Source organism: Natator depressus, chromosome 4 (genome assembly GCF_965152275.1).
Source record: "Natator depressus isolate rNatDep1 chromosome 4, rNatDep2.hap1, whole genome shotgun sequence".
In the NCBI taxonomy this organism is placed as follows: Eukaryota; Metazoa; Chordata; order Testudines; family Cheloniidae; genus Natator; species Natator depressus.
The window spans coordinates 122,970,761-122,997,227 of NC_134237.1; the positions used below are offsets into that span (position 1 = coordinate 122,970,761).

Genomic DNA, 26,467 nt, shown 5'->3' on the forward strand with positions numbered 1-26,467 from the left:
CTTTATCACCTCAATCAAAACCATGAGGTAGAGCAAGGCCGCATGTGCGGACCAACGGACAATACTATTTTCAAAAGCTCAGGGTGCATGTGCATAACCATTAGTGGAATACAATAGGGAACGTCACTCAAATGAGAGAGGGATACAAGGAACTATTGATGTGTGCCATGAGCTTGGCCTACAGAAGCAGTGGGTGACACTCTAGTCTAGACACAGGTAGGCTAAGATAGGAGCAGTTTCAAGGGAAATGGGGGACACACACAGCTCCTAGCATGGGGGAAATGGGGATCCCTGGTAACGGAGAGGGGACACACAGAGCCCCTGCATGGGGCAAGGGGAGAATGAGTCACAAGAGTATGGGGGAAAAGGGCATGGGATAAACAGCTCCTGGCCGGGAGGGGGGGCAGAGAATTGAGGGGCACACAGAGCCCCTAGTTGCTGGGAGTCCCTGAAATAGAAGAGGATGACAGGGTAGCACATAGAACAGTTGTGGGGGAGAAAAGGAGTCGGGCAAGGAACCCTTGGTTCATGCAGTGACCTTGGCCTCAAAAAGCACCAAAGCATGCAACCCCCTAGTTTAACAGATTTCCACACACAAAACTTCGTTTTCAAGTTACTTTCAGCAAAAGTAATTTTATATTATATTTATATTAAATGAAAAAATGTAAGTCCATTAGTCAGACCTGTAATTTCCCAGTTTGACCCAAATGATATCCTGGAAACGGAGTTTCTTTCCTGCCCTACAGTCATTGCAGTACCAGCTACCATCTGGCATTTCAATATTTAAACAGTCTGGGTGAAACGCTGCAGGACATGACTCACAGCACAACAGGCTTCCTCCTGTACAAAAAAAAGATTGAAAGTTTAAGTTTCAAGGGGGAAAAAAAGTTTAGCATTTCAGTCTGATTTAAATCACAATAGCATGTAACTGCATACTACATTTTAAAAAAAACTAGTTAGAACATACTGATCTGCAACAAATGGATATCACCCATTCATATGAAAAAGCCACAGAAATCCTCATTAACTTGGGTGAACAGACAACTCTGATTACTAAATTATACAAACTAGCAATATGCTGTGTTTTTATAGTCCTATTTAGCTATGACACTGAGTGAGTTTTCTAGACCTGAAGAAGAGCTCTGTGTAAGTTTGAAAGATTGTCTCTCACAGCAACAGATGTTGGGCCAATAAAAAATATTACCTCACCCGCCTTGTCTCACAAATTAGCACGTGAACTAACAGTAAAATAAAAGCTAGGATAATGCATCACAAATTGTAATTACTCCATTTTAACAATTCCATTTTAATTTATGACGATGCTTAACAGTATGTAAAATTTTAATAAAAATTAGTATCTACAGAATTTTTCCAATAAAATTTTATCGAGGAGAGGGATATCACATCACTATTTTGCATGTGTCACATTCGGTACCCCAAAGCAACACTCTGGCAACCCCATATTCACCATGGTGATATAATTATGATGTGTTTTGTGAAAAGCATGCTTTGTGAGGTATCATTTTAAAAGTCTTGATCTGTTGAACATTAATATCTGGTTAGATTGTATGTGCTATCATTGTATGAGAAATTATGAAGTTTTGCTATATGTGTGTGTGACTGAAATATGTTGGGAAACACCCACAGCCAGCCTTTCAGGTACAACAATGGAGAAGCCAGACAGCATTGATGGCCCAGTAAGGGGCATAAATGCGCACAAGGACTACCCCAGGAACTATATACGATGGAGACCTCTCAGAAAGAACACGTAGACAATGGAGACTACTTGACTCACCTCATAGCAAAAGATCTTTCCAGCAAGCTGGAGGATCCTATAAAGGAGGGGAAGTGACATCATCATTTCTCCTCTCTCCCCCCACAACTCAACACCTGGAAACACATCTGGAGACAAAGACTGAACTGGGGAGGTGGTTCCAGGCTGGAAAGGAGAATCCCAGCTTGTGTATTAAGGAACTATACCATCAGGGTAAGAAACTACTTAATTCATATCCTGTCTAGTTTATAGAACTCAGATTGCGATTTTACTTTTATTTCTTAGGTGACCAACTTTGATCTGTATGCTTACCACGTATAGTCACTTAAAATCTTTCTGTAGTTAATAAATCTGTTTTATATTTTACCTAAAACAGTGAGTTTTGCTTGAAGTGCTTGGGAAATCTACTCAGGAGCAAGAGCTGGTGCACGTCCTCTCCACATTGAGGTGGTGGACTGGGTAATAAACTTACACTGGTCAGCCTTCTGACCAGGGCAAGATGGTACAGCTATGGACTTTAATAGGGTTTAAAAACAGAACTAGATAAATTCATGGAGGTTAAATCCATAAATGGCTAGTAGCCAGGATGTGTAAGGAATGGTGTCCCTAGCCTCTGTTTGTCAGAGGGTGGAGATGGATGGCAGGAGAGAGATCACTTTATCATTACCTATTAGGTTCACTCCCTCTGGGGCACCTGGCATTGGCCACTGTCAGCAGACAGGATACTGGTCTGGATGGACCGTTGGTCTGACCCAGTATGGCCATTCTTATGTTCTTGGGTCGTAGGGCTTGGGATGTGTGGGGAATTGGCTGGAGCCTCTCTACTGTTGATTCATGAGTGGCTAGCAAAAGTATTCATGTAATGCAGCTGCGTGTGTCCCTGCCTTTGGACGTCTGTGTTAAGTGCAGTACCTGGGGAGGTCTGCAGCTTGTCACAGTGTGAGAGGAAGCCCAGGTTGGTGAGACATACTACATTTCCAGGTTGCACCCTGTCACAGTGTGCATGAATTTTCAAGTGGGAAGCTAAGCAAACTGTGGCTTAACAAGCTTCCACAGTGTTTATTTAATTTGTCATCAGGTGTGGTAGTTTGCTTCCTCCATGTTCTAATCAGCACTGTGCACACTGGCTGCACTCATTAAGCTTCTCTGCCTAACAATTAAATCAAAGGGTAGTTGGACAAAGTCAAGTAAAAAAACCTAAAAAACTTCATGACACCTGCAGCTAACAAGATACTCCAACACCTTCAACAACACTTTGAAGAAATCTGAAGTTACACCATGTGTCTGGTGTTTTTCTTTAAATATCTTAATAAAATACATTAAAGTGAAAAATGAATATTTAGATGTTGATTATACTTTTAGTAAAATAATAAAATAAAGATTTGTATATCGATTTACCTTTTGAGCACACAAAGCACCAGCTCACATTGATGTGCGCATGATGACTTTTTCCTTTCATGGCAGTGAAATGATTGGTACAAACAATGCTGTTGGAAGTGATCACTGCACACCCTGCAGCAATGCAAACATCTCCAGCATGGTAAGCGACAGGACAGCGAATACACCGCATCATTTTGCCTAGCAAAAGAAGAATACTTCTATGTTATCTTTCTTAACTTGCGATTTAATTGGGCTGCAGATATCATGCAAAAAAAATGTGTTTTATTGCTGCATAATGTAGCCTATAGACATACACACAAAATGTGACAAACACTATCTTTAAAAACTGTGCATTTAAATTCAATCAGAATATTGAATTAATGCAGCTTTTCTGCACTGAGTTTTGCTTTTAAGGAAGAAGAGATCCCACACTGAATTAAAGGCACTGTAACATTCTAATGTGAAGAGCTTCACCAAAGGGTCTCCAAATTAAGCATTTCATTGCACTATATTATTTATATAAATATTCCCAACGCTCTCTCACTTGCATTCTCCCATATCTGTCATATTTAATTTCTAGGCTGTTTAGGAAAGAGATGTCTACCTTTCAGTATTTATTTTGACACATGACTGGCGCAACTTGACAAGGCACAAGTAAGAATACTTATAATGACAGATAATTATGTGTGTACTTCTACATGTAGTTTTCCAGATAATACACACAATATTGAATATATGTGTGGAGATCTGCAATTAGCACATACTAAAGGGCAAATTCTGCTACTCTTACTCACGTAAGTACTCATTCGTATGAGTAGTTCAGCTAACATTAACAAGACTATATATGCAAGTGCTGAAGGAATGGGGCCTGAAGCAGTAATAAAAGTGGTATACTACATAGGTGCCTTAGGGCATTTCAGTCTATTTTAACATTTTTTCCAACCATTTTTCTACTTTACACATAGCACACACTCCTTCTTGAGTTGTTCTGAATTATCAAGGTGGGAAAAAAAAACATTTTTATTAGGGCAGTTGATTAATCACAGTTAACTCACGCGATTAACTAAAAAAAATTAATCACGATTAATCGCAGTTTTAATCGCACTGTTAAACAATAGTAATCAACTAAAATGTATTAAATATTTTTGGATATTTTTCTACATTTTCAAATATATTGATTTCAATTACAACACAGAATACAAAGTTGACAGTGCTCACTTTACACTACTATTTTTTATTACAAATATTTGTACTGTAAAAATGATAAAAGAAATAGTACTTTTCAATTCACCTCATACAAGTACTGTAGTGCAATCTCTTTATCGTGAAAGTGCAACTTACAAATGTAGATTTTTTTTGGTTACATAACTGCACTCAAAAACAAAATAATGTAAAACTTTAGAGCCTACAAATCCACTCAGTCCTACTTCTTGTTTAGCCAACTGCTAAGACAAACAAGTTTGTTTACATTTAGGGGAGATAATGCTGGCTGCTTATTTACATCATCTGAAAGTGAGAACATGCGTTCGCATGGCAGTTTGGCACGTAAATACCTTGCAATGTCAGCTACAAGTTATGCTAAACATTTGTATCCCCCTTCATGCTTTGGCCACCATTCCAGAGGACATGCTTCCATGTGGATGACTCTTGTTAAAAAAATAATGCGTTAATTAAATTTGTGACTGAACTCTTTGGAGGGAGAATTGTATGTCTCCTGCTCTGTTTTACTGAGCCTGGGGGAGGGTGTTGGGGTGCAGGAGGGGGTGAGGGATGCAAGCTCTGGGAGGGAGTTTGGGTGCAGGAGGGCGCTCTGAGCTGGGGAAGAGAGTTGGGGTGCAGGAGAGGGTATGGGATCCTGGCTCTGGGAGGAGGGTCAGGGCTGGGGCAGGGGTTTTGGGTGCAGGCTCCCGCCGGGTGGCATTGACCTTGGGCGGCTCCCGATTGGCGGCACAGCGGGGCTAAGGAAGACTCCCTGCCTGCCCCACGCTGCTCTCAGAAGGGACCAACGTGCCCCTACGACCCCTGGGTGTGTATGTGAGGGGAACGGGACGGGCCATGTCTGTGGCTCCGCGCCTTGCCCCTCTGCAGGCACTGCCCCTGCAGCTCCCATTGGCTACAGGCCCCATTCCTGGCCAATGGGAGCTGCAGGGGTGGTGCTTACAGGCAGGAGCAGTGCACGGAGACCCCTTCCCCCTCCTCCCCTGGGGCTGCAGAGGTATGCTGGCCGCTTCCAGGAACAGCGTGGGGCCAGGGCAGGAAGGGAGCCCCACTACACCGCCGGACTTTTAGTGGCTGGAGATAGCAATCGACTGGGAGTCTCCAGGATCGACCAGTCAATCACGATCAACCGGTTTGTGACCACTGTATTATTTAACAGTGTGATTAATTGTGCAATCAATTTTTTTAATGACTTGACAGCCCTAATTTTTATTGTTATAGATAAAATAAGTACATAAAGAAGAAGCAGCCATATGGAATTTTACTCAACTTAGGAAAAAAATTACTTTTGATCAGGGATCCATCATGAAATACATAAATCTGAAGATAATTTTTTTTCAGAAAACTATAACTAGGGCTTTGAGTGAAAGCGCCTCTTTAATTATAACCAGAGTTCTCCTACCACATCACTATAATAAAGTATGTTCAATGAGTTGAACAAGATTAATAGCTCAATTAGCAGAGGTACCTTTAATTCTTTATGTACAACAAAAACAATAGCAACTCAAAGTTCATTAAAAAATTCTGAAAAAAATGAAGGAATACCTTTTGATATTCTTGGATTTGAGGGGTTAGTAACATGACAGCTCACACAGCTGTGGAGAGGACATCTAAAACCTCTGTTCTCAAACACAGTAAGATGAAATTTTCTCACACAAGCTTCATGGTAGAATTTACCGCACTGGGATACAATACACCGTTTCACATCTGCCTTTCTCTCCTTACACACAAAACACGTGTGAACACCTAAAAATAAAAGTAAGAAAAGTAACATCCTATTTCTTACTTGAGTTTCTGTACTTAGGCTATTTTTGGCGGGGGGGGGGGGGGGGGAACATATAACTTTATGACTTTGAGAATTAAAGGGCTTCTAATCTACCCATCCCAAAACAAATCAAATAAAATATAACTACAATATAAATCAATTACTGTTTAAATTGTACACAGTTAAACTCCAACTCCTCAATCACTGACTTGCTTACATATTCTTATTTAACGAACCTCTTACTACCACAGGAGTACAATAAGGGCAATTGTTTTTAACAATGAAGTCAATAACATCGGTTGCCTGTGATTCTGCAGAAGCTAAGATCAGCCTACAATGTGAGAAAGTTTATGAAGCTTATTTCTGTGCCACTTGAAAACCAGGTCTTGAAAACTTCATTATTATGCTTCACAGTTTTCTTCAACAAGGTTCAGTATGTTTTCTGTTTGAAGATGCAACAGGACTATAATAATTTTTAAGTCATGTTTAAGTATTATAAACCAGCAGTAGTTATTACAGGAGAAAAAGCAACCAAGATTAATAGCAAGAAATACAGTTAGGCTTTTTATAGGACGAAGAGGAGATTGAAAAATGAGAAGATTAAGGGGAAAAACAGACCAAAAAAAAAGAACAGGAATTGTTGAACCTACTTCTTTTACCTGATTGTAGGACTTCTTATGCTTTCCACAGGTTTTGAGTCTTCTGGAATTACATATGATGACAAGTATTCTGCAAGTGTTATGATTATGCACTGCACATGCTAAACTAGCTCAGGGTGCACGTAGTTTCAACTAAAAATGCTGGGTACCTGGATATTCTAGCACTTACATGAAGAGACAAAATTAATGGTAATGTGAGCTCCCATCCTGCCTGGCACCAGGAGAAAAATGGTTCCTTCAGATATACATACTCTGAGCTAACAAGATTTGTTAGGACAAATGATATGACTACTATGGCTTTTTATTAACAGAAGTGGACAAGACTTGCCTGATGTACATTCACGACAAATGAATTTTCCTGCTGGTCTTCCAGGGAGCCCAAGGCAGCTTACATGAAAAGCTCCAAAGCATAGGCCTTCACACAGCAGGAGATCACCTGGTTTTTCACACAGCTTTTAAATCAGAAAAGTATTGAGGGTTAAAAATGCGCACATAGGATTAATTATTTTCTTCATTATTTCTCTCACCCACTTCTCCTCTCACTCTTCCTATCTGAAGTGGAGGAAAAGACACTTCTACAACCATCAGATTATCTAGTTTCCAAGCAGAAATGTTTTTTCCATTCCTACAAATATTTAGGATGTATTTAGTAAACACAAAATATTTACATGCACGCCCTCTAGACACACACATACACAGATAGCGCTAAATAATGTAGATTCAATCTAATAAATACAAAAAGATTTTAAACAATTTTCCTACATGTGGAAATTGCAGACTATGTAAGGTTAAAAGCAACCTTATTTTCTCCTTACCAGGAATCATTAACTTAACATGCTAGGCCTTGTGATACTTCCATGCCTGAATTGTCAGCATTGGCACATGAATAAAAAGCGCTTACCTGCATTTTCGTAACTGTTGTTCTCCGAGATGTGTTGCTCATGTCCATTCCATTTTAGCAAAAAGAAAAGGAGTACTTGTAGCACCTTAGAGACTAACAAATTTATTAGAGCATAAGCTTTTGTGAGCTACAGCTCACTTCATCGGATGCATACAGTGGAAAATATAGTGGGGAGATTTTATATACACAGAGAACACGAAACAATGGGTGTTACCATATAGACTGTAACAAGAGTGATCAGGAAAGGTGAGCTATTACCAGCAGGAGAGCGGGGGGCATCCGATGAAGTGAGCTGTAGCTCATGAAAGCTTATGCTCTAATAAATTTGTTAGCCTCTAAGGTGCCACAAGTATTCCTGTTCTTTTTGCGGATACAGACTAACACGGCTGCTACTCTGAAACATTCCATTTTAGGTGTGTGCACGCCCACGTGCACAGTTGTCAGAGATTTCTGCCTTAGCGGTATCTGTAGGGCCAGTATGAATGGTGCTCCCATGTGTTGGTATATCAGGCACTGCTGGCCCTGTGTCCTCTCAGTTCCCTCTTGCCGGCAACTCCGACAGAGAGGTAGGAGGGCGGGAAATGGAATGGACATGAGCAACACATCTCAAAGAACAACAGTTACGAAAAGGCAGGTAGTTGTTTTCTCTTTGAGTGCTTGCTCATGGAGATTCCATTCTAGGTGACTCACAAGCAGTATCCACGGAGGTGGGCTCGGAGTTCACAGCTTAGCGGCTTGCAGCACTGCCCTACCGAAGCCTATCATCCCAGGCCTGCTGGGTCAGTGCATAATGGGACGGAATAGTGTGGACAGATGACCAGGTGGCCACTCTACAGATGTCCTGGATAGGCACATGGGCCAGAAAGGCTGCCGAAGAAGCCTGTGCCCTGGTTGAGTGGGTGGTGACAATCGCCGGGGGTGGCACCTTCGCTTGGTCATAGCAGAAGCAAATGCAGGCAGGGATCTAAGAAGCTATTCTTTGAGTGGATACAGGGCGACCTTTCATTCTGTCGGCCACAATGACGAAAAATGTGTTGATTTACGGAACGGCTTGGTCTGGTCAATATAGAAGGCAGAGCCCCTTCTGAAGCCTAGGGCATATAGCCTGCGCTCCTCCTCGGACCTATGTGGCTTCGGAAAGAAGACTGGTAAGTAAACGTCCTGGCTCGAAATGAAACTTGAATGAGACTACCTTGGGAAGCAACGCCAGGGGCGGCCTTAGTTGGACCGTGTGCAAGACCATGTAAGGTGGCTCCAAGGTGAACAACCGAATCTCGGATACCTGGTGGACCGACATCACCACAACCAGGAATGCAACCTTCCAGGAGAGGAGAAGGAGGGAGTAGGAAGCCAGCAGCTCAAAGGGAGGACCTGGAAACTGCGACAGCACCAGATTCAAGTTCCACGGAGGGACGGGGTCCCTGACATGCTGGTAGAGGCACTCTAGGCCCTTAAGGAATCTGGCCATGATAGCCTGAGCAAAAACTGACCTGCCCTCGAACGGCGGGTGGAAGACCAAGATGGCCACTAGATGGACCTTGATCGATGAGAGGGACAAGCCCTGGAACTTAAGGTGCAGGATGTAGTCCAGAATAAGCTGCAGCGAAGCCCGCTCGGGATGAACACCTGTCTGCAACCAAGAGGTGAATTGTTTCCAGTTGGCCAGGTTGTTCGCTCTGGTGGAGGACTTCCTATTTCCTAATAGAATGCACCGAACCTCGGCCAAACACTGCTGCTCCTGTGCGTTTAGCCACGCAGCAGCCAAGCTGTCAGATATAACACCGCCAGGTTGGGTGCAGAAGACTGCCATGGTTCTGGGACAACAGGTCCAACTTGAGCAGTAGCTGGAATGGGGTCACCACTGAGAGGTCCAGCCGATGGTGGCGCACCCACGCCGGCACCCTGAGGATGACCCTTACCCTGTCCTGTTTGATTTTCATGAGGACCCTGGGTAGCAACGGCACAGGACAGAAGGCTTACATCAGAACCTCCGACCACAGGAGCAGAAAGCCGTCCAACAGCGTTCCTCTGTCCATGCCCCCAGTCGAGAAGACAATGTGGCATTTCCTGTTTTGCCTGGACACGAACAGGTCCACCCAGGGAGTTCCCCACCTGCGGAAGATGGAACTGACCACGTCCAGATGAAGGGACCACTTGTGGTGAGAAGAGAACGTCCTGCTGAGGCGATCTGCCAAAGCGTTCTTGGACCCTGGAAGGTGAGCAGCCACGAGATGGATGTGATGTAGGCAGAAGTCCCAGAGCCAGAAGGCTTCCTGGCAACGGGCAGACAACCAGGATCGGCCCTGCCTGTTGATAAAGAACACCGTAATCATGTTGTCCATCAGGACCTGAACCACGCTGTCTTGTATATGAGGTAGAAGGCTCAGCAGGCTAGTCAAACAGCCCTGAGTTCTCTGACGTTGGTTGAGGTTTTCGATCTCCTGAATGAGGAGCTGCTTGTGAGAAAGGTCCCTGAAGAGGGATGGGGAAGGAGGGTGGGAGGGATGGTTGGCTATAAACTGCAAGGTGTAGCCTCTTAGGCCCTTTGTCCTTGTCCGTTCCATCTGTAGAAGCCAGACCTGGGAGCCCTGCAGAACCTAGACTGCGTCGGAAGAGGCAGAGGATGGAACGGCTTCCTGGACTGCTGAGGGGTGTGCAAGCCCAGGGATTGGAGCGTGGCTCGGGAGTCCTTGAGCCCACGGAGCCTAGAGTCAGTTAGCTCAGAAAAGAGCACCAAACCCTTGAACTACAGGTCCTTGATTGTGGTCTGCATCTCTTGGGACAGCCCAGAAGCCTGCAACCAGGAGCTACATCTCATGGCCACTGCCAATAAGACCACCCTAGCAGCCGAGTCCATTGCGTCCCAGGCCACCTGGAAGACTCCCCGGGCCACCACCATGCCTTCGCTCACCAATGCGGCAAACTCTTGGACACAATCCTGTGGAAGGGCCTTCGTGAACTTATTAAGGGAGTCCCACAGCTTAAAGTTATAACGTCCCAGCAGGGCATGGTGCTTAGAGACCCTAAACTGTAAGCTGGCTGTCGAATAAACTTTCCTGCCAAATAAGTCGAGTCTTTTGACCTCATTTTTTGGCATTCCGCAGGGGTGACCCTGCCTGTCCTTTTCATTCACCACAGACACAACCAATGATGCTGTGTGGGTATGAGTGTATAGATACTCTAAGCCCTTTGCAAGGACATAGTATTTCTTTTCCACTTTCTTTCACGTCGGCAGAATAGATGAGGGGTTTGCCACACTGATTTGGTTATTTTGAGCACACCTGGGTGAACGGGCAATGCAATTTTTGCCAGTGTGGTGGCTGAGATGACACTGAAGAGGCTGTCTGCCTCCTCAGTGACCTTCTCAATCTGCAGACCTAGATTTTCAGGCACCCGTTCAAAGAGGGCCTGGTGCTCCTTAAAATCGTCCGGGGGACTTCTGGTATGGGAGGGTCTGGCCACCGCCTCATTTGGGGATGATAAGGACGATTGTGTCACCTGAGAGATGGTGTCACCCCCTCCCTTGTCAGGGGAGGGCTCCCTCAATGCCAGGGTATGGGTGCACGGGCTCTGCTTCCACCGTGGAACCGTGTTCTGATTGCGGCACTGGCAGTACCTCAGCTGGCCCAATGCAGCCAGGAGGGGTTGGGAGTACTGGACCGGCATCATCGGCACCTCCCACGGGTTCCAGTATGGTAACTTGGGGGGGCCACAGCCCCTGCTGTGTTGGAACCATGGCCGGAGCCACCTTGCTCTCCTGAGTTGAAGGGAAGTCGCCACGTCTTGACAACGGGCTAAAATCAGTCTGACCCTGACTACTGTCCCTCCGGTGACCATGGCGGGTCCGTTGAGGCCTAGGTCTGCCTACTGAGCCTGGTAAGCAATCGACAGGGGAAACAGGAGTAATGCCGCCTGCCAGAGGAATGGTACCAAGGCGAACACGAATGACGTCGAAATCCCGAATGAGACCTCCAGGATAGAGGCCAATGACAAGGAGACCTTCTGGGAGAGGGTGTTCAGCATCTAGGCGACCTATGGCCAGAGGGTCGTCAGTACAGGGAGCCGCGCCACGAAACCGGAGTCCCTTGCCTAGTAGAAGGGGATATTGATGGAGATCTAGGCGTTCTGGCTGGCGAGACAGGCTGCTGTGCTGGGTCTCGAGGTCACAGCAACAGGGACTTGCGCCTGCGATCCAGCAACTTGGGCTGTTACACCAGTCTATGCTGCAGCACCCCAGTGGTTTTCCCCTTTGGTGCCATAAGCGGAGCCGTATCAGTCACCTGTCGCGGCACCTGTGGAGCCGGTCGGCCTTGCACCTTAGCCACTGGGACCACTTCGGACACTCAAGGCCCCATCACTGGCTGGGAACCCCTGCTGCTGCCTGCGGTGGGAAGGGGGGCCCTGGTGGGTCCGACTTCTACAGTACCCCCATGAAGCCCCATAGCAGGCACATGACCTGACACAAGTCCTTTGCCCGTGGCCCCTCTCTCCTTTGGTGCTGAGGGCTTTCTTTTCTTCAGCCTATTCTTTGGCGTGGGCGAAATGGAACATGCAGGCGATGCACGCCAAGGCTGAAGCATTGGGTGTGGGTGCCGCAGTGGAGCGTTCCGATGCCGGATGAAGAGCAGCCTCTATCAATAATGACCTCAAGAGAATATCCTGCTCTTTCTGGGTCCGCAGGCAAAAGATGGTACACCTGTCTTTCCTGTGGCCTTCACCCAGACGCTTAAGACAGCTATCGTGCGGATTGCTGATCGGCACTGGCCTGCTGCATGACGCACACAGCTTGAAGCCGGGGGAGCGGGGCATGCCCCGCTCAGGGTAAACTCCCAAGTGGGACTCTGTTGACTATCACACGCTATCAACTAACTAACTATGAAACTACGTACAACCACCACTAAACCAGTCAATGGACAAACGCTGCTGCTCTTGCAAAGCAAGACAAGGTGCTCCAACCAACCTTAACGGGCAGTAAGAAGGAACTGAGAGGGCGCAGGGCTGGTAGCACCTGATAATTGCACCAGCGCCACAGCCAACCCAACGGATACCGCTAAGGCAGAAATTGCCGATAACTGTGCACGTGGGCGCACACACACCTAAAATGGAATCTACATGAGCAACCACTCGAAGAACTACTAGAAACTACCACGCTCTAATGACAGCACAGTTTAAGTGATTAGTCACCTCAGCATTTTAAAATAAATGTAATTTCATTATACTATATGTAAAGAGTCAGATAGAGAGAGAATTTGCTTATTTGGCCCTTGGAGACAAACCAGATATTCCCTGATGTACGCTACCTCATTTCACAAATAATGATCCCTTTTTAAATACTGGTAGCAGCATTTAATTTTTTTAAAAAAAGCCTGACTATACCAATACCATCATTAAAGTGTTATTTATATTACAGTAGTGCCCAGAGGCCATAATCCGGGTCTCACTGTGGTAGTCACTGACACTTTACAAATACACACACACAAAGACAAGTCTCTGAGCTGTAGGGTTTACAATCTAACACTAACTAGTTACCTGCCCTCCTTTGAGAAAGGTATTATGTTTGTTTTGCAGTTATGGAAACTAAAGTGGAAAGGCTACATGATTTGCCCATGGTCAAATAGAGCAATAAACTAGAATTCAACAATCCCTCTCTTCTAGTCTAGTGCTCATATCACTAAACTATTCCTCCCTGAAGAGATGTAAATAATCCAGGCTCGGATGAAGCATTAACTCCCCCCGAGTCCCCAAAACCCTATTTCCAGTCTCAGTTTTGTATCTTTAAGAAAAAAAATGTTTCTAGAGAGAAAATCCAACAGTAACAAATGACTAACTAATGTCTCTCACCTGACACACATACTCCTTTTTTGCTGCTGCTCCTCGCTCAGATTTTTTGGATGATATAGATGCTTCTGTCTGAGTCTCATCTGCACTTTCATAAGGTGACTCTGATCGCTCATCTCCTTGACCATCCGAGATCTGAAGATTAAATGTATGCATTAAATCTATCAAATTCACAGAGGAAAATGGCTGAGTGTAATCAGTTTTGTGAGAGAAAGTTACTAAAAGGAAACATGAAGATGAAAGTCTAGACTAAGACTGTGTCAGACTATTATTTGCTTTGCCACCACAAAAGTAAATTTTCTTAAAAAACTGAAGTTACATGTTGGTGGATGCCCTATAAAAAAGACTAACCATTGTTTTCACAGACTAAACAAATACTGTAGATAAAAATCTCAAGTTCTTGCTGCATGCCATTTTAGAATCAATTTTCTATTATAACTAGTCAAAGGTAACAGATTGTACCATATGCACATGAATGGTCAATGTGTTGTCTAAGGCAAAGAAAACACATGTTAGTAAGTGTTTCTTTGAAGAACGTTGTCTGCAAATTCACACTTATTAGACTCATATAATCAGTGCTGTTGAGATTTCGATACCTTGCAGAAAAAGCACTGCCCCACTGGTACAGAAGAAACATCACTTCATAAAACTGAACTTTGGTGCCCCGCCTAGAACATGTGAGGACATCCCCAGCTACCGTGACTTGCTCCACTAAATCTCAGTCTCATGAGTGCACAGCTCCAAGGAAAAGGGAAAGGTAGGTAGGCCTGTAGAGTGAATATGCAGAGGCAACACTCTCAGAATCACCTTTATTTATAACATTTTACCCCCTTTTTCAGGGTGGCCTCTGCATATTCCTACCAGCAGGAGTCTAACAAGCAATCAATTCCTCCCTCACCCCAGAAGAGCAGTTGTGAAGAGCATGTTGTGAAGACTTCTAAATAAAAAGGACTGCAAAACTGTCCTCTTAAAGTAAGCATCAGACCCAGAAGCCAAGTCAAAACAGTAGTGCAGCATTCCTGAAGATTTCTACAATGAAAACATTATGGAGGCAGGCTATCAATGCCACTTTAGCCCTACACTAAAGCGAAGCTGAAGACTTCGGGTACTTGTCATCCTAGCTAACATATTTCAATACACAAATGAATTCTCTTGGAGACATTCCATGAAAATGAAATGGCCCTTTATGCTGACTCCAATAGCTACAAAACATCCAGCTGACTTCCTAAATGCTCTAGTCCTATTCCAAAAACAGGAATTAAAGCCCTTTTGATATCTATGGTACAGATATTCAAATTTACCATTGTGAAATACAGTGACAGGAAAACACCTGCAAGCTCATCTCTCAGATGTAACTGGAATTTTTTTTTAAAAAAACCCTATTCTTTAGGGTACATGCTCTACATCTGGTGACACAGCTGGCTCCCTAGAGCAGGGTGATCCCTAGGCCTGATTGTTTAAATCATCGAAAAATTAGGAAAAAAACCCATTTTTTAAACCCAGATATCTATATATTATCTTAGCTTATCTACACAGTGTTCACACTTAAAATATTTCTACCTATTTGCAACTTCTACCTGTAAAAGATATTTGCTCTACAGAGAAGACTGCTAAAACTGGTAAATGCTTTCAAACAGGTAAGAGATGTCTCCACTCTAAGGCCCAAAATGTTTACCTACTATAACTGTTGTAAATATGATCATTTGGATTGTAGAGAGTTTCTGTGGTCCTGGAAACTTGGGGGAGGGGGCGGTTTGCTAAATGCAGAAAGACAAAATTGGTAGGCAAGGACATTTTATTTCAAACTTCTAAAGTTTTACACAAAGGCTCAAATCCATATATTGCAATGGGAAGAGAGGGAGGAGAAGGGGAAAAGGTGTTTCTTCGAATATGTTCAGATACAGTTTTGGATAACTGAATGAATGTTAATGTTAACTGATGTAAGAGATGATCCTGATTTGGATAACAGGAAATTTCTTATAATTGAGGTCCAGAAAGGCTGTAGGATTTTACAAATAATTAATTAAAAACGGTAATTTTAAAGACAAAAACATAGTCTGACAATGTCCTTGTAATCCTCTTGGACTGCGTATGTGTGTTTTACATCTATACTCACATATTAAAGGATTTTTCCCCATTTCAAAACACTGAAGAATTTTGTTTAGCAGTTTTAAAAATCTCAGCATTTAAATAGTTAAAGGAAACTTTGTTTCTCTGAGAAAAGTAATCAATCAATTAAAATAATTAGTTTCATATAGTTTTAAGCTGAAAATGAAATTTTTGAGTGCACCACTAGCAGCAGCCATTTACTGAAAAATGAGTTTGAGACAGACAGTATTTGGAGTTTGTGGCAATACAGAACCATTTCCATCCTGGTTTAAATTATCTGACACGCTGACCATGTTTAAGATAATCACATTTTTAATTTGCATGAGCAGTATTTAAACCGTTTTGTATTCCCATTTTTTCACCTCCTAGTATGTTCACATTACAGATGGCTCAAATTGATCATTTTTAAACAAAACATGCAGGAGCTGTTAAGTTTTGATTCCTTTCAGAGCACCTAACTCTGCTCTATATGATTTAACAATAAAAAAACCCCACAAACTACCAAATGTAAAATTAATAAAATACAGCAATACTAGTTGCTCCCCAAAGAAAGATCATCAAAAAGCATTCCCAAAAACTTGAGAGATGAGTGGTGAAGTGTGCTTTAAAGATTAACATAGCCTCTGCTGCATCAAAGGGTAAGAATGTTCCAGAATCCTCACCTGGAAAATGCCTTCCTCATTCCCAGTCTCCTTTTTCTTTAAGCCAGAGCAATGTTAGCATAAAACCTTCTCTGAATTTTTTTTTTAAATTAAAGATATGCTCTAAGAATTATTTTGGGGAAACTCTATAGGCTGTGTTATACAGGTGGTCAGACTAGATGACCACACATGGTACCTCCTGGCTTTGTAATCTATGAAATATTTCAATGTCAAAACAGCAGACGACAAGTGCTAAACTATTTGGGTTTTTATACCTTAAACTCAACCCAGAAGCTAAAAGGAAATCAGCATAGACCCTGAAATACAACAGTCATGTGCATAAACACTGGCACCACCAGAAAGGATCAACCCACGCACCTCCATGCAACTGCGGTGATGGACAATCAGCCCACTTAGGGTAACAAGGCAATCTACAGTCTATACCAATACTAAAGGCATCTTACCACCTTCCAGGGATATTAACATAACATAGACACTCTCAGCCAAATCTAGTTTTGAGGGAGACCACCTACACAGAACCAAAAAGAAAAAAAAAAAAAGCACAACTATACCACCATTCAAATACCTTTCCAGACTGTATCATATATCTGAACAGAGACAAACCCATCAACAATGGCCCTACAGTGTCCACTGATCAGGTCTGTTATACCTGTATAGTATAACAATACACGAAACTAAGGGCAAGTCTACACTACAAAAGTAAGACAACCTAAGTTATGTCGACATACAGCCACCGCAGTAATTAAATTGCTTTTGCATGTCCACACTGTGCTCCTAGTGTCGGCAGTGAGCATCCTCACTAGGAGCGCTTGCACCGATTTAACTGTCAGTGTGAGGCATCATGGGACGGCTTCTGAAAGGCAGCAAGAGTCAATGTAAGCAACATTGTGTCCACACTAACACTGCGTCGATCTAACTATATCGACTTAAGCACTATACCTCTCACGGAGGTGGAGTTATTAAGTCGGTACAGTGGGTGTGTAACATTGGTGGAAGCTAAATTTTAGTGTAGATGCATACAGAGTTAGGTCAACGTAAGCTACCTTACGTTGACATAACTTTGAAGTGTAGACCAGAGCTAATAGAACTAAAATCAAACATATCAGCTTTTCATTATGTCCACAACACAATTTCACATAACTTGCTTACGTCCACAACTACCATACAAACTGACAGGCAGAGCTTCCCATAATCCCTCTTTCTATCCTCCAAGTGCTTCATGTTTTCAATGCATAGTAGCATTGTTCAACCCTGTCACTTTAAGGTAAGCCTGGGCTAGGTTACAGAGTTAGGTCGATGTAAGGCAGCTTACGTCGACCTAACTCTAAGCGTCTACACTGAAATGTAGCTCCCATTGATGTAACTCGCCCACTACGCCGACTTAACTCCATCTTAGCAAGAGGCATAGCGCCTAGGTTGATGTAGTAAGGTGTAGATACTACATTGCTTACATCAACTGTTGCTGCCTTTCAGAAGCCGCCCCCACAATGCCCTTCACTTACTGTTAAATCAGTGCATGTGCTCAGGTGAGGATTTGCACTGCTGTCACAAGCAGCACAGTGTGGACATGCAAAAATGATTTAATTATTGCAGTGGCTGTAAGTCAAGTCAACTTAATTTTGCAGTGTAGACTTGCCCATAGTCACTGAAAGGACACAGCTACCAAACTGGGGGCAGACTGCAAAGACCTAACGAAACACTCACCCAAACATGACTATTAACCACTTCCACAAAGTAATCTCTCCAACAATCCAATTCCATCGAAGCTTCTCTCCAAACTCATCAGTCTCATATGTAGTCAGTAACAATACCCCTATATCCCACTCTGCACCAAAGCCTCCAAGTGCCTCATGTGGGCTGCTGCTATGAAACAACAGTCTTGCTGCCACTTAGGGCAAGATGGTAGATGGAAGTCATTCTGAAGGTGGAGAAATGTGTCTCATAACCATGCTTCATGAACCTCTCATATGTAAAGAATCTCACAAGTATCTGCCACATCATAATCTTTATGTTCTCACATTCTTTAGCTCTCATCTCATCAAGATTTGTTAGCGAGTTCAACAATTTCCTATCTCCAAAGTTATCCAGAAAAGAGGATGGAAATATCTGGTACATGTATTAAGAATAAAGCCAAAAAGTGTCTGCTATTGCAGGCATGCTATTGGGCAGCAGGAGGTACATGTAAAAAGGAGCCAACTGAAAGAAACCCTATGCCAAGCAGAGAAGTGAAAACTCATGGGACTTGACATACGGGACACATGCAAAGTGTGACCCAGGCTAGACAGAGATGGCAGTGCCTTGCTCATGCCCTAAGCAATGTCTGATATTGTGGGAAGGATTCAGATTAATCTGGGTGATGAAAGAATTTCATAGCACTTTTTTTTAATCCAAAAGTGTTTTTTTTTTAAACTAACAAAAGTATAATTAAGGATCAGTTCACTCACTGTAATGCAGTCACCTCTAGAGTGGAACATAAGTAAGAAGATTACTATTTTAATGTGTCTGTTAAAATATTTCATAGTGAAAGCATCAAGCAAAAGATCAAGCGCAAGCTTCTAGATTGCACTGCTCTGCATATTTAGTACTTTTTTTGATGGGTGGGTTGTGGAGGGTTAAAATGCAAGCTCCTATTTACTAGAATTTACCCCAAGTCCACTAAATGAGCATGTATTCATAATACAAATTGTAGAGTAATCTCCTTAATAAGGCATAAATTGCGTACAATTAACTTCTCTTTCTTGATGTTCAATCAAAATTGAGGGTGACTATCACTCATAGTGGCAAGACCAGATATTTTTAGTTATGGGTAGCCTGCAATTTTAATTTTATTATGTGTCCTTTAACACCTACAAAGGAATATTTTCCTCCTCACACACTCAGTACTACTTAAAAAAAAACAAACCAAAAAAAAAAAAAAAACCCCACTAATGGGAAAATAAGCTGAAGTCAATGTAGACATTTGTTTAAAATATTTATTGTAAAAATTGGCAGTTTTCTTCAATGTGGCCTTACTTAAAAGTTCAGTGTTCCATTACTCTTTTGTGCATTGTGTACACAATAAAATGTGAGTCATCAACCTATATAGAAACATGAGTACTATCAAAACTTACAGTTGCTATAGGGTAATCAGTAAAAGATTTTATCAGTCTCTCCTTAACTCCCCTCCTCTCCCAAGTTGTTAGGAAGGACAGCCTCTGAAGCATCTACCCAGCATAGTATTGACAAAGCAGCAAATGATTTATAGTCAATTGACAGGGAGGGAGTTTTAGAAATCAAATATATAATTTCTTCACTGGAAACTGGGGGAAAGGAGGAGTGAAATTCTGGCCCTATTTAAGTCAGTGAGAGTTTTGCTGCTGACTTCCATTGGGCCAAGATTTTACTTTGGGACTTTGCTCGGCACCTAAATAGCAATGACCTCATTAATCATTCAATTAAGTCACTTGCAGGAGTAACAAATTCTCCTTTAGTGCCTGAAGATCTCATATTCCCTGTGCATACTATACACTAAATATTAAGTACATGAGATCTTTAAAAAAGTGAGTCTATTCAAGAAATTTAAGTGCATTGCTTTTTAAAATTTAATTTCTCCATAGTTTTGTTATTGACAGACTTTGTAGTACTGAGTCAAACTGAAAGAAGCAGAATTTCAGATGCATTTATAAAATATTTTGTTTTAATATTGCCATGTTTCTCCTAATTTTCAGCAACTGAAAGTTATGTAAAGCTATATAAAACATGATAGTATATAATCAAGCAAAGCATGTCATCAGTAAGCCTGATTCTCTTCTCCCACACATTTTGTATTAGTGCAATACCATTCTCTTCAGTGAAGTTACTGCAGATTTATACTGGTGTACGAAAGAGCATATTCAGGCCTCATCTCCTACGAAGTTTCCCCCTCCACCCTCCTTTTTTGAAATACACCTTTCAGTTGCCTTACAGTCCTTTGCAGGGTTACCAAAGGCAGAGTTCTAGTGGACTGTCTTTGTCAATGGTAAACATACTTCTAAGAAAGCTACATAAACAATTTTTATAAAAGCTCTCTTCACTATTGTTTCCTTACATAACAAGAATGCTTTGTTTACCACAGTATTTGATGCACAAACCTATTGTAACTAAACCAGTAACAGACCCTAAATTTTGGTTCATATTAGTCCATATTTATGGGTATAATTTTGCAAATATTGGCCCAATATTTTCTACAGTATTCTATTACTTTGGCCGAGCAGCATTGTGCAGAACGAGTACATAATAATGCACAATAAAACCTCAATGGACCTTACAAAACAATGAAACAGTTCTGTGGACTAATGCAGTTTCCTTCCTGAGAAAACAGATGTTGAAGAGATGAGGGTATGCTCATATTCAATTTTTGTGGGGGGGTACTAGGGAAGAGTGAAGAAGGAAGAAATAAGGTGTTTGTCTTTACAAGCTGAGATAACTTTAAGGCCCAAGAACCAGTGTATATTTTCTGGAGTCAGTTTTTCTAATTTTAATGTGTCTAGTGAAATTGTTTGGCAGTGTGTTTTCTTCTGGAACAAATGGGAAAGGGGGATTAAAAGTAGTGTTTATGTACAAAAAAGTCAGTTTTTTCAATTTTCTTAATTTAAAACTCCTATCAGTTGCAAGCTATAATTATTTTACCAACTAAAAATCATTCATCAGAAGGGTCTTGGCTCAGAGGATAAGTATTTATGACACTGCAATAGATACCACACGAATGTTAGGCATTTTATCTAAATTTGAGATAAAGCAATTCCTTTTACAAGTAGTGTCATTTATCACAATGTTTTTGTATCAAATATCTGATGCCAGTTCCATCATTGTATTTAACGGATATCGATGGAGCAGCAAGCCAATTCACCATACCATAGGGAACTAGAGCAAATGATCTTTTAAAATTAAGGTTATCTGCACACACCCACTTCACATAATAACTAAGTGGATGTATGCCAAGTATTAACATGGGCTCCACACCTGAACAAAGGAATTTCTCATGTATAAAGTGAACTGAACATATTGATTTAATCGGTTTGGCCTCCAGCCACGCTGTGATAAGCAGTCAGGCAGCGCAGACAGGAAATCTTAGCCTGAGTTTCAAATGAGCACGTACCAAAGTAAGTTATTTCTGAAGTTTCATTTAATACAAAAAAAACAAAAAAGCATGTGCAACATACACTCCCTCCACATACACACTTCTTTACAGAAAAACATACTACTTTTTAAACAGTTAGCTCCAAATATTAAATACAAAAACCTCAAGGGGCCAATGCAAAACCATCAAATGCTATAGGTTGGGGGAGGGGGGGGGGGAGAGAGAGAGAGAAGGGTATAGGAATTCTAGGTACCAGAATGATAAGCAAAAGAAGGCTGCACTTATCCAATCTGCAGTCCAAGAATTTAAAATAAAATAAAATAAAAGGAAGACAAGAAAATGCAATTTGTTTTTCTCAGCTGGCCCTTAGCCTACAACAAACCTAAAAAATTAAACATTAAGATTTTTTTGTCCTAGGTTTATGATTATCTACAAATTTAAGAATTTTTAAAAATGTATTTATAGAGCCTTCTTGAATGTCTCATTGTCCATGTATTTTTCCTTAAAAAAACCCCCAAAACCAAGACATCACTTAGTTTTAAATGGCCCAGAAAAAAAACGCAAATATTTGCTGATGCAAGAATATGAAAGGAAACAGAAGCAAGTTTTGAATATTGTCCATCATGTGTTAGCAAATGCAGAGCTAGGAAGGGTTAAGTACATTTTCTGTGCATAGCATTAGTATTATGAACCTTTCCTTCTTGTCGCCCTGACTTACACAAGCTTTCCCAGAAACATGCAAATCCTCTCTAGCATAGTAAGGCTCAAAACAAACAGCATTTTAAAGTGTAAAAATGTTAGTTATGTTTTTACTATTTGTTTTCCACCTTTGATACACAGACAGAATGGAATCCAAGGTAGAGTTAGCCCCTCACATAGCCAGTCTCCTTTCAGATTTCCAAGCCACCAGAAGTGTAATTTTAGTTTCAACTATTTTTTCCTTAGACTCACCCTTCATGTTTTTATTATTTAATTTTTGCATAAAATGCCTGTTATAATACCAACACTGTGCATGTGTAACAGCACTTCCCCAAATGCTATACAGCATGTGGCCTTAGATCTCACACTGTACCCAAGACATGTTCAGTCACAACTTCCTAGTTACGTATTGCTTGCTTTTATCATCTTCTAACATTGTGCTTATGCATTTTATAATCAGACAGCTATCCAAGAAATTAAAGAAAAACGTTCCCAGTACCAGAAAAGCCAGCCCTCCCAATTTCCCATTTTAACTAAGCACTGATGTTTAGAATCACAAGCAATCTAAAAAAATACTCAGCAAATTCATTTTTTTAATAAATGGATATTTAAAATGAAAACAGGGTATGTCAAAAAGGTTTCATTTGCTCCTACTGTTGTCTGTTAAACAAATCATTTCTACAGAATTACATACAAGACCAACTCAAATGCCTTGCTTTCCCTAGACATCCCTGGACCTCCCCCATCTCCCCACTAAACAGTTTGAGTTTTCTCAAGACACTGGGCTGGCTTAAGTGGCATCCTCGATCAGGCAGCCTCCCTCTCCTTTACAAACACATTAGTAGGATTACGATCACACAGAAATCAAGGTTTAGAAGTTGTTTCAGGAAGTCTGGACTTGAAAGCTGGCTATTCACTTCCACGACTCTTAAGACTAAGGACATCCACCCTTTAAGCCCTGAAGCAACTTCTAAGACTTGATTTCTGTGTCATAGTAATCCAGGAAATAGTTTTCTGTGTAAACTTGAGCATGAGGGTATGTCTACGCTACAGTGGCACACATACGGCACTGCAGCTGTGCCACTGTAGTGTAGATGCTTCCTACAGTGATGGAAAGAGTTTTTCTATTGATGTAGGCAATCCACCTTTACAAGAGGCAGTAGCTAGGTCACCTTAAAAATTCCAGTTGAGTCTACAAGGGGGTTAGGTTGACGGCATTGCATGGGGCACAAAATTTTTCAAAGCCCTAAACAATGTAACAGGGTGAATCTAATTTTTAGGTGTAGACCAGGCTTGAGACTTCTGACAAACCAAAACTAGGTTTTCTATGGTAAAGAACCTACTTTAATTGTTTGTTCACCTTTTCAAACTCTTAACTATTGTGGTTTTTCAATCTAAGTAAAACTAATATGGGAATATCATAGCTCAACGTGCAAATGACAGACTGTATTCAGAAGATAAAAATCTATTGTGGAGAGAGACAGAAAAACTGACAGAGCCAACTGAGTTATGGTTAAAATTTCTTTTATTTCAGTATAGGAGATCCTGAACTGAAGATTTATGTTTTGGCCCGAACTGTTAAACTGGGTATGTTATTCTCTAAATATATTGTGCCATAAGTGTACACGGTACTATGATAGTAAAAAGTCTAGGACATGTTTCACCTTTTATCATTAGCAGTGGCTTGAAGTTTCAGATAAGGTATGCATTGCTGAATATTCCTGGATTATAAACAACAACTATGGAACTTTATTTAATATTATTGATTGCATACATGTATTCAAGACACCCTGGTGATGGATGCGGAATAAAAACCTACATTATGTGAACATGTAATAAACAGAATCTCAACTTTTGGAAGTTCAAAGAGCTTACAAGATGAGAATAATACATGAGAAATTCAATTTTCTATTTAAAAAACGTGTTGCCAAAGAACAACATTCAAGCTTAGAACTTCCTCATGTGAACATGAAAGCATCCAAATAAAGCAGTAAGGTATGGCAGGCAACGCAGGTCTCTTCAGTTACTGCAGGCCTTGGGTGATGTTAAGTAGTAAAAGACTAAAATTCTGTTACTTGCAATGATCTCCCATTTCAGATGTTTATTGGTGGCATGAAATAGGGAAAAAATATCAAAAAGTTAATCCCCCCCGCCCGCAAACATTTCTTGCTAATGTGCACAGGACAAAGACAAGAAAAACTCCAGTAGACATTGGATTTACAGGTTGTGGAGGGCCTCCAATGATTTTTCATTTTGGTTTATTCTTAAATATTGTTTTGCAGAGGGGATTATCTAGGATAGCTAGAAAAAACAGTGCTAGAAATACAGATTTTAGTTTTCCAGGCTTGCAAGAACAGCTTGAACTACTTTTCTTTAGCACAGTAATTTCTTCAAAATCCTGTGAACTCATTTCTCCCTATCCTCTGGGATCTCTCCTCCTAAGATAGTATCTTTATACGTTTTTAATCATTGTATTTTGAGGATTCTATCTGTATACTATAGTAAAATTAGACTGCTGTGTAGATAAATGGAATTGAAGTGGTGTTTTAATTATAAGTTGCACATGTTTTATTGGGATTGTCTTCTTAATCAAATATCTTACCTTGTCTTAAGATTTCTCCATTGTGTGTGTATTTGCTAACACCAGTAAAAACAGATGATATAACAAATCTGCCACAAATTGATAGTGACAGAATTATTTACTGTATGCAAAAACAGTACAACTTGAAGTTGATGTTTTGGAACATTATGTCATTCTAAACATTGTATGTTGTAGTTATGAACAGAAACCCACCTTGTTTGATACTGGGTGTTAATTAAGTTAAGAGTTTTCTCCATAAGAGGACAAAGAATTTACTATGCAGTATTAATATAATACTGTTAAACTCCTTGCATGGGAAAAACCCTTTCATGGGTTTCTTTAAAATGCTGTATGATGGCCAACTCAATTCATTGTTCCCATGTGCGTGAAATGACAGCCTGGCTAAGAACTTACAATACGCTAAGTCCCATACTTCTTACGCTTTTTTCCATGTCAGCATTTGGGAATGTACCTATACCTTAAACTGCATGAAGATGATACTTTATCTGTTTTGAAATATTAAAAAAAAAGTCTACCCATTTTACTGAATGCAATCTATATCCATCAAATTTGATTGAAATGTTGAAAAAGGTATGCCTCATTGCAAACACATTGAAAGATGTGTGCCAGTAATCTACCAGTCCTAGGGGCCTGGAGCTTAAAACAAAAACAAAACAGTTGCACTCTAAGGGAACCAACATGCAATACATAAAAATTTACCCATTACTCCATTTTTTATGTAAAGAACCAAAAAGTAAAACTAAACACCACTTGTTTTATCCTCTAAAAAGAGATCAATGACATAACTACATGTCTTCTCATAAAGATCATGAAACTTTCATGGTGTTATACCAGTTTGTTCTATATAATATACAAGACTTTTCTCATTCTTTATAGCCTTGCAGTGTTACAATAAAATTCTAATTCTATTCCACAATAGGTAATTCGTTAAGACTTTCACTTCAAAAATAACATTTCATACGGGATATAAAGACAAACATTTCTGATGCAAAGTGCATATACAGAAAATTAACTACTTCTCTCTGAAATTAGATTCATCAGTAGTTTTATTTCTGAGGTGTTGATCTACATTAACTACAAAAGAATTAAAAACTAAGTTTCGTCCGGTGATGCAGCCTAAGATTTTCAAAAGTGACTAGTGATTTTGGGTGCTCAACTTAAGACACCTTGAAGGGCCTGATCTTTCAAAAGTCTAAGCATCTATTCTCCGAAAAATCAAAACCCTTTAAGGTATTTCAAGTTAGGTACCCAAAGTCACTATTAACTTGAAAATCTTGGACTTAATTGATTATTCATGTGAATTTTATACAGAATTTTTTTAAAAGTCCCTTTTAATATAACTAGTTTATTTTCCCTTGTTTTAAACTAAAATACTTCCTTCATAAAAATTAGTAGCAATGAAGACAAATGTTAGAGGGCTCAATGCAGCTTCCAACAATCCCAGAAAAGTATTTTGTTGTATTTGAATCTGGTCCCATCCTGGAATCAATCTACAGTCATTTACTGAAAAGAGCAAGAAGGCTAGAATTTTTTCCACATTGCACTGTGAATGTGAATGTGTGTGCATACATAAGCAGGGTATGTGTTATTTTTCTCATCCACCTTAAAAGACAATGTCTAACTCAACACTAAGCTATAAAAGTGACCACAAAAAATATAAAGCAGATCAAATATATTTAATATAAAAGAATTGCATCCTATCAATTAGCTTTGCACCACTCTCACATAAAAACGAATATCAATTTGCTTAATCACCTCATCT

General features: G+C 40.9%; 1 protein-coding gene across 8 annotated transcripts in view; it reads right to left on the bottom strand.

Moving 5' to 3' along the window:
- The window catches only part of NSD2 (nuclear receptor binding SET domain protein 2), a 147,683-nt gene that overhangs the window by 36,894 nt on the left and 84,322 nt on the right, over positions 1-26,467 (bottom strand). For 7 of the 8 annotated variants that reach the window (XM_074951824.1, XM_074951819.1, XM_074951821.1 and 4 more), the window contains 5 exons: positions 13,539-13,670; positions 7,125-7,248; positions 5,918-6,118; positions 3,173-3,352; positions 684-840 (listed from right to left, as the gene is read on the bottom strand). In XM_074951824.1, coding sequence (XP_074807925.1) covers positions 684-840; positions 3,173-3,352; positions 5,918-6,118; positions 7,125-7,248; positions 13,539-13,670 — 794 coding nt within the window. Of the gene's footprint in view, positions 1-683; positions 841-1,843; positions 1,940-3,172; positions 3,353-5,917; positions 6,119-7,124; positions 7,249-13,538; positions 13,671-26,467 lie in introns of those variants that run through there. The other variant, XM_074951825.1, reaches the window with a different exon arrangement.